Consider the following 9,097-nt stretch of genomic DNA (forward strand, 5'->3'; position numbering starts at 1 on the left):
CTCTGAAAATTTATGGTCTATAGTTTTGAAGTACCCTTTCAAAATCATGTACTGGTACAGACAAATAATCTGGAAATTCTTATTTTGTCCGGCACAAGAGTCGGACCACACTTTCAGATGATTTTTTTCTCGAAGTGTTCTATCACTTTCAACCGCACTCAACAGTGAACTTGCAACTTCTGTACTGCCACGATTTGCTACGTCTTCTGTCCAGGTAAAAATAGGCCCTTATCTACATTTTTTGAAATTATATACAGGCCGACATTGTAAAACCACATCCGTCTTTTATAAAAAGCTTTTGATGTGGACAAACGAGGCAATGGCATAGTCTGTTGCAGATCCATAGTGACATATGCAACATCGTTCAACACATTGGCACTTTCTCTGTCAGCTTTTTGAGCCTCAAATGCAGATTTATAAAAATCAATATGTTCTTCTGAACATTGTCCGCTATCACATGTACTACATGTATCACTCTTAGGTTGTCCAATGGATAAATTCAACTCGTAATCATAAATAAATCTGTACATGGACTCTTTTACTAAGAATTTGTCTGAAACTTGGTCTAGTCTGGATTGTTCAATGTAAAGTTTGTACATTTTAGGTACGGACAATAACGGTGATAAGTATTTTTTGTTTGGATTGTTGGCTCTAGAATAATGAGACAACTTAGCAGGAAACGAAGCAATATGTTCCATAACATATTTTTTTACATCTAGATCAAGTTAATTAGGCCTGTTGTTATGCTTGCCCCGTTTGTTTTACTCCGGAGCTGACACACCTTTTTTATCTGGTTTTGGATAAGAAATACTTTCTTTCTGCCTATTTGGTACAATGGCATTAGGGCTGATTTACAAATTGGCACATGAGTTCCATTTACTGTAATACTGTACTTAAAAGATGCAGTTTTATGTCTGTTTGCACCCTTATGTTTTCGCTGAGGTTCACTTATGAAAATTAATTTAAAAATAATTTAATTTTTCCCGTTAATATCATGTTTGTAGAAAATGGATACTCTTGTATTCTGGTTAATCCTAGTTGAACATTTTATTCGACACTTCTCATTACAAATAATATTATCCTCATTAATGCGCTTAGCAGGAATCACTACACCGTTACAAGATAAGTAACTTTCTTCACATTCTCTTGCTTTAGCAGCCACTTTTCTTTTCCATTGTTGTTTGTTTTTCTGTCGTTACTGGACAATTTTTGTTTTTTTACTTGTGGTTCTACATCTAAATGAGCCTGGTCACTATTAATAGCACTACTCACCACTCTATCCTTAACACACCTGCTGTTTGTAATTGAAATGGGAATTTGTAGGTTTACCACATCACTTTCCGCATCAGACTGTGGATGTATTTTTACTGTAGAATTTGTACTTGTTGAAGGGGATTCTAGAAAATTAATTTTATTTTGTATAATCATCATCACCATTATCCTCACTATCACTAACGATATCTGAGTCCGGTACATATTCATCACTTGATGGATCGTCGAAAATGTAACTGACATCTTCATTTTCACCTGAAACCAAACAAATATAGTAGTCTATATCATTGTTCTATAAGATTATAATTATAACATGACATAATTTACTGCAGTATATTAATTTAGGTTAGTTATTTCATCAAGCTTACTTTCATAACTGTCTTCTTTTGCCTGTTTAAGAGCCAATTCTAATATTCTGTGGCAAATAGACAAGTTCTAATGCCATCCACTATCTACACACACACACACACACAAGAGCCAATTCTAATATTTGTTTACTTCTTCTCATCTTGCACTTTATTTTACACCGTCAACAAAGCACAGTGACTAAGTGGATGAAGGTGTTATGTGCATGCTGAAGACACATGACAACTTCTCCCTCCAAACATTCTGCGTATTAGTGTATCATAACCCCTTCACCAGCTGAATAAATACTAAGTTATGGCTAGAAGTGAATGGGAGATAGTGCTATGAGAAATAATAACACATAACGCCTTCATCCACATAAATATCCCAATTTTCAAGCAAATGTAACATAACACCTTCCAAGCCCTTCATTTATTTAAACTGTTTAACAAAATTTATAAATATAGTTGTCATTAGTAGTTAGCTTTTTATTTCAGTTTCTATTAAACAGTATATTATAGCAATACAAGGTAAATAGTGGTTTTGTAAAAGTAATTCCAGGTTATTGTATTAGGCATACTGTTTCTTGATTTTTCCTCATTTCTAAATTCTCAAGATAGTCTTTAGTGACGCCCATATTCATTACCTTAGGCAGCTTCGCACATTTACTTCTAGTGCCCTCAGTACAAGATTAAATTCTATGTTGTCATATCTAATTTCATTGTTTGTGTTACAAGGTCTCATTTTCTCCCTTGTTTATATAATTCTATCATCCCATATATTTTTTTTTTTTTTTTTGGGAGGTGGAATCTTCTAAATACCATCTGGGATCGGGTGTTAGCCCTTTACCCAGGTGTGTCGGATTCAATCTCTTACGCTTCACCGCGTGACGAGACCGCCTACCGACTAAACCACCCCCTCTTTCTCCGACCGACGGGCCCGGAACCGCTCTTAGCGAGCATATCTGGCCCATCAGCCTTACTCTTGACTTCCCTCTGGCACTTTTCGCGTGCATTACATGGATTTGACGGCCTCCCGGCCTCCCTTACCAGCACAAGGCTCGGGCGAGACTGGTCGGTGAAGCTACCGTCCTGCTCAATCCTCATTCTGGCGAGACAGCCTGGTTGCCACCCCTTCCACATTGAAACTAACGAGTAGAACCAGTTGGCAATTAACAGTAACACCATTCATTCATACTTTCATCAATTCAGTTCCGCATTCATACCCTCATTCACTAATTTTCGGGGTATCGGGACATCCGACGGGATTGGATGTAAAAAGTCTTTTCCCGTCCCATGTCCCGCGGCCCCGACAATGAAATAAAATAAATAAATTAATAAATAAAAATGGATAAAAAATAAGTTAAAAGTAATGTAGATAAAATAAAAATAAAAACAACAGCTAAAATTGGTATAGATAAGATATAGTAAAAACGAAAGTAACTTGAATAAATAAAATGCAATAAAATAAGTAAATAAATAACACATTTTTTAAAACAGTAAATAAATATAGCGGTCAATCCCTCTGCAGCCGCCTCTCTTTCTCTTCCTTGTGCTTTATGGTTTTTGTAACAAAGGCAATGATCAGTTCGAAATCGTGCTTGCTGTCGATGGCTTTATCGATCAGCTCGTGAGGCTCGCCTAGTGGACATCCCAGGCTCAGCTGCAGTTCGTTTCGCCCCGTGTGGTATGCAGGGCAGTCGAAAACAACATGCTGCGCATCGTCCACCACTCCACACTCAGGACATAGATCGTCTCCGGACCTACCGATTCTGTGGGTGTATTTCCGAAACGATCCGTGCCCCGTCAGAAACTGCGTGAAGTAGTAGTTGACGCGCCGATGCCGACACCCGTACCATCTCACTACATCCGGGACCAGGGACCTCGTCCAAGCCGCCTTTTCGACTTCGGCTGCCCATTCCCTCTGCCACATCTCCAAGCTTCTGGCTCTTTCTTGTGGCCCTGAACCAACCGCCCCGTTGCCCCTCTGATACATTCGAGCTCTTTCCCTGGCCAGGATGTGCACGGGTACAGAACCAGCCACTACCTGTAAGGCAATGGTAGATACAGTTCTGTACGCGCTGCACACCCTGATCAGAGGTTTCCTTTGAGCCCTAAGGAGCATGTCCTTATATTTCTTCATCTGGAGGACCTCGTGCCACACGGGGGCCCCGTATAAGATGATCGATAATATTGATTGTAACATAACTGATCTCTTCTGAGATCCGGGCCCCCCTATGTTTGGCAATAATTTGTTCAATGCTGAGGTCCTCCCTTCCGCCTTTCGACATGCTTCTTGTATGTGCTGCCCAAAGGTAAGTCGGTCGTCGAAAGTAATACCGAGATACTTGACTGTCCTTTGGGGTCTTATTTCGGAGCCTTGATATTTGAAAACCAAGTCATCCCTTTTCCTTGGTCCTCTCAGAATTATTATCTCTGTTTTGTCTACTGCTAATTTTAAGTCGTTCTTCTCGATCCACGCCGCGGTCGTGTTTATTGCTTTATTTACCTTTTCTGTTATGCCCCAATTCTTATCATCCTCAACCAATAAGGCTAGATCGTCTGCGTATGCTATCGCTTTGACTCCTTGTCTCTGCTTGTGAATTTCTAGTACCCCATTGTATAACATGTTCCAGAGTAAGGGTCCCAGGACTGACCCCTGGGGTACTCCCGCGGTCATTTGTTTCTTTTTCTTCTTGGATATGCATACGGATCGTTCCGAAAGGTAGTCCTTTATTATATTGGACATATATTCCGGAGCCCCGCTTTCGACTATTCGGTCTACTATGAGGCCCCAGTTTGCTGAATTAAAAGCATTTTTTATGTCCAACAGAACAAGAACTACCCATCTTTTCTTGCTTGATTTGGCCGCGTTCCTTATCCAGGTCGCGGCGTCGATTGTCGATCTGCCTTTCCTAAATCCGTACTGTTGGTTGGATAAGACTCTCTCATCTTCCAACATGCCTTCCAGCCTCTTCTTGATAAGTCTTTCGTAAAACTTACCAAGGCAGTCCAGAAGGCATATTGGACGATAAGAGGTCGGTGAATCAGGGGGTTTCCCGGGCTTTAGGAGTAGAACCAAGTTTGCCTCCTTCAAGTCCTTGGGAAACTCTTGTTTCTGCAGTAGATCATTAAATATTCTTCTGATCAAACCTGGTTTCTCAGTTGCTATTATCTTTATTGCCTCTGGTGGCAGCCCGTCAGGGCCGGGAGCTTTCCCTGTCTTCGTATCCTGACCAGCGGTTTTCACCTCTTCTTCTGTGAACTCCTCTATCATGGTTGGGAAAACCTTGGTGAAATCTGGCATGTCCTTGGTGGGAAAGAGGAGTTCAGCTGATCTCATCCGCTGGTCTTCGTCGAGTCTATATGGGGCCATTATCTTTAAGGTCTTCATTGTGATTTTGTATGCATCACCCCATATATCCTCGTCGAGTGCTTTTATCAGGGTCTGCCACTTTCTATGCCACTATCATCCCATATATTGGTTTTCTTATCCCAAGGCCAATCCTAAGTGTAGAAAAGCTAGCCCAACTTCTCCCTTGAGATTTGGTGTCTCTCTGGTCCTTTAAATTGAAGAGTATTGGGGTTTCAACGACCAATAGTCAGAAATACGTATTGTTACACTTCTTGAAAATTAAGTTTATTCAACACCAACAATATTACAATACTTTTTAACTAACTGACAACTATATAATTATATATTTCCTGACGTTCCAACATCGAGTAACTCGATGCGTTCCATAACTATATACGTTTGCCTTCCATCGATATACCTATCTTGTTTTCCAGTTTTGCAAGACATCTTTTCTTCTTCATGTACCATGTCCTTTCAAAACGTTGGTTACAATCATAGCTATTTTAATATTATTCACTGCCACCGGCCACCCTAAATAGCATGCTTGTATCAACACCATACCAATCTCGCAAATTCTTCAACCATGAGGTTCTTCTTCGTCCTGGACTGCGTTTGCCTGCATTTTTCCTTGCATGATATTTTGTAGCAACCTATATTTGGGACCTCTCATTACATGTAAGAAATACTCCAGCTTTCTCTGCTTGATGCTTTCTAGTATTGTGGAGTTTCAAATCTTCTCCACCCAGGAAACTTCGACAACAACGACACTATCAAGTAATGTTTGCAGATGTTTGCTGAAAATTCTTTCGAAGTAAACATTGAAAAGCGGGGGTGACAAGAGACATCCCTGCCGTACTGCTCTTTTAATATTAAGAGCCTGTGATTCCACACTATTTACTAAAACTGATGTTGTTTGATTCCAATATAAATTTGCAATTATTCGAACATACCTGCCGTCCAAGCCAATGTCTTTTAGAATTTTCTATCAATATAGAGTGCTTAACACGATCAAATGCCTTTTGGAAGTCAATAAAACAACAGTATATGTCTACAGATATATCTCGACATCTTTGAGCAAGTACGTTCATTCCAAACATTGCCTCTCTCGTTCCAAATCCGTTGCGAGACATACCATTACATTATATAAATATATATATATATATATATATATATATATATATATATATATATATATATATATATATATATATATATATATTTATATATATATATATATATATATAGATATATATATATATATATATATATATAAATATATATATATATATATATATATATATATATATATATTTATATATATATATATATTGATATATATATATATATATATATATATATATATATATATATTTATATATATATATATATATATATATATATATATAAATATATATATATATATATATATATTTACACGGCCCGACTATAGCTCCTCTTTTCAAAATGCGGTTATAAGTCGTCTTCTAGAAGGAGTGAATATCTTTAAAATATTATTCGTGTATATTAAATTTTTTGCAATTCTTATAATGTATCGAAAATAAAAACATTATAATTTTTTATACAATTACCAAATTAAAACCAATTGGTCTTCCATCTAAAATTACTATACATACCTCCTCCAATGTATATTAAATTAACAAAATAAATCTTTCTGCTATTGAAAATATACGTCAAAACTACATTACAGTGGTTTACTCCTCCAAATATAAATCAGAGACTAAACGACGGTGGATACGTAAACCAAATAATATATTAGAGTATATTTGGCGCGAAAAAATCTGTAAGCCTAACGATTTCTAACGTTTTGTTTTGTAGTGATAAAATATTCTTTATTCATATTACACGTGTAGTGCACTGGAAACTCTAGGTATGTACTTATATAATTTTTATTTTGTTACAGAACGGGTAATAAATACAATTTAATATTGTTTCAATTTAATAGGTAGTTGGATTGAACAAAACTACTAGATAATTATGCAAAATAATATATTTTCTGTCTTCTCCACATTACACATCAGATATTTTTGTACACTTTACAAATATATCTGAATGCATCTGACATTTCTTCCGTAAGTTTAACATTTAAGAGCATTTTATTCTCAAATATGAACGGTATGCGGCAAAATAAACATGCGTATGCCTCAGATTAGTATGTGTCATGCGCCGAAACGTATTAAGTGATTTCTGAACGACGTTATAACTTATGTGAATGTCATGATAATTTTAGGTGCTTCAGGATGGTTCTCAGTTTTGCAGAAATTTTTTTTATCGTGGAGTACTATTTTCGATCATACGGAAAAGGTCGCGAAATCGGTCCAAAAAGCTTAAAATCAACAATAGTTTTCACACGGTCAGTGAGTCTCTTCGAATACTGTTCAGTGATTTTCCATACCCATCGCAATTATCAGGCCTAACCTAACTAACACCACATGATACGTACATGTATCTGTACAATGTCTGACATTCCGGAATAACAAACTCCAATTAGATTTTTTTAGTGCCAGAGGGCATCTTTAGCATCTATTTTATCGGAAACGTCGTCGTGAATAATGTTGGTAAGGCTAGATCATGTATACTAAATATATAGATATTCATATACATTTCAATATTCATTTCAGTACTGTTTATTTTACCGCATACTGTATTTCCCTACTTCAGTCACTTTTTACTATGAAAAATAATTTTAGGAAATATCCTTAAGTTCCACTCAATTTTATTGTTCACCTGACAGTATCTTCACACCTGAAGAAAGTGATAAAGATAACACAGATTCTCCAGACTTAGAAACTCCATCACCAGCTTCTGATAAAATGTTAGATTCCAATTATGTTCCCTTCGATGATTCTTCAGTAAGTGCAATAAAACTTTTAAAAGAATAAAATGTGTTGTGTACTCTGTAATATTGAAATGGATAACGGAAAAATATAATATTTTTTTAATTGGGTTTTTAGGAAAAGTCTTCAGGTTCTCCAGAAATAAATAATTCCCACTTTTGTCCAAAACAAGTTAACAAAGATGAGTTAAATATTGAGGTAAGTTTATTTCAAATATTTTAGCAATATAATTCAAAGCACATACTTTTTAGGAACAATCTAATTCACCTTCGTCTTCTGTCAGCCTAAATATCCATCAACATGTGGAAGAAACTTGCAATATAAATACGAAGTCTTTAAAAAAATCTGTTTTTTGTTACTTTTGTGAATCAGTTGTATTAAATTTTCCTAGACATATACTACGAAATCATCAAAGCAAATTAGAAGTTAAAAAAATTTTGGTTTACCCTCCAAGAAGTAAAACGAGAAAGCAATTGTTATTTGCTTTGAGAAAAAAGGGAAACTATTTGTTAGGTTCTGCAAATTTAAAACCAGTTAGAAAAGCGAGTTAGAAAAATGAGGGAATTAGCTAAAATTGTTATCGAACTAAGAAAAAATAGTTCCTCAATCAAAACGCTTTTTGACTCATTGAAACCAGAATATTACGATTCTTTAGTTTTTGCTACTAAAATAGTTTCAAAATATGATAACGAGAGCAAAACTTTTAAAGCTCCATCATTTGCTAAAAATATTGGCACTACATTAAAACAGTGTTGTGATATAGCACTTATGCTTAATGCGAAAAAGTCTGAGTTTACAGTTAAAAGTGCCAGCGCTAAAGCTGACTTAAAATCTTTAATACAAATAATAGAAGGAAATTGGAAATATGATATTTCCAGTCAAGCTGCAAATGATTTAGACATGAAAAAATGGAACAAAGTGACGTTAATACCACTAGCAAGTGACCTTAAGCTATTGAAAAACTATCTCGTGCGCAGGGCAAATGAATCTTGTAATAAATTACAGAAAAATAATAATGATATTAGTCCTTACATGTTTCTGTTAGAAACTATATATTGCCGTCTAATCTTATTAAATAGAAGGCGCCCTGGTGAATTAGAAAGAATGACCATACAGAGTTACATTAGCGCTAAAGATAATCAATGTTATGAAGAATTTTCTGAAACAATTTCAGAAACCGAAAGAATTTTAATGAAAAGTTTTAGAAGAATAGTAATAAAAGGTAAAAGGGGACGTGGTGTACCCCTCCTAGTAAGTAAGGATGTACAAGA

At 35.9% G+C, this 9,097-nt stretch overlaps 1 protein-coding gene across 1 annotated transcript; it reads left to right on the forward strand.

The window, feature by feature from the left end:
• The first annotated feature begins 6,667 nt into the window (after positions 1-6,667).
• Positions 6,668-8,792, forward strand: LOC140448475 (uncharacterized). Its single transcript, XM_072541558.1, has 4 exons — positions 6,668-7,061; positions 7,680-7,841; positions 7,944-8,024; positions 8,078-8,792. Exons 2-4 carry the CDS (start codon positions 7,803-7,805, stop codon positions 8,375-8,377), a joined length of 420 nt encoding a protein of 139 aa, XP_072397659.1. The 5' UTR covers positions 6,668-7,061; positions 7,680-7,802; the 3' UTR covers positions 8,378-8,792.
• Positions 8,793-9,097: the final 305 nt, after the last annotated feature.

Source organism: Diabrotica undecimpunctata, chromosome 8 (genome assembly GCF_040954645.1).
Source record: "Diabrotica undecimpunctata isolate CICGRU chromosome 8, icDiaUnde3, whole genome shotgun sequence".
NCBI classification, from domain to species: domain Eukaryota; kingdom Metazoa; phylum Arthropoda; class Insecta; order Coleoptera; family Chrysomelidae; genus Diabrotica; species Diabrotica undecimpunctata.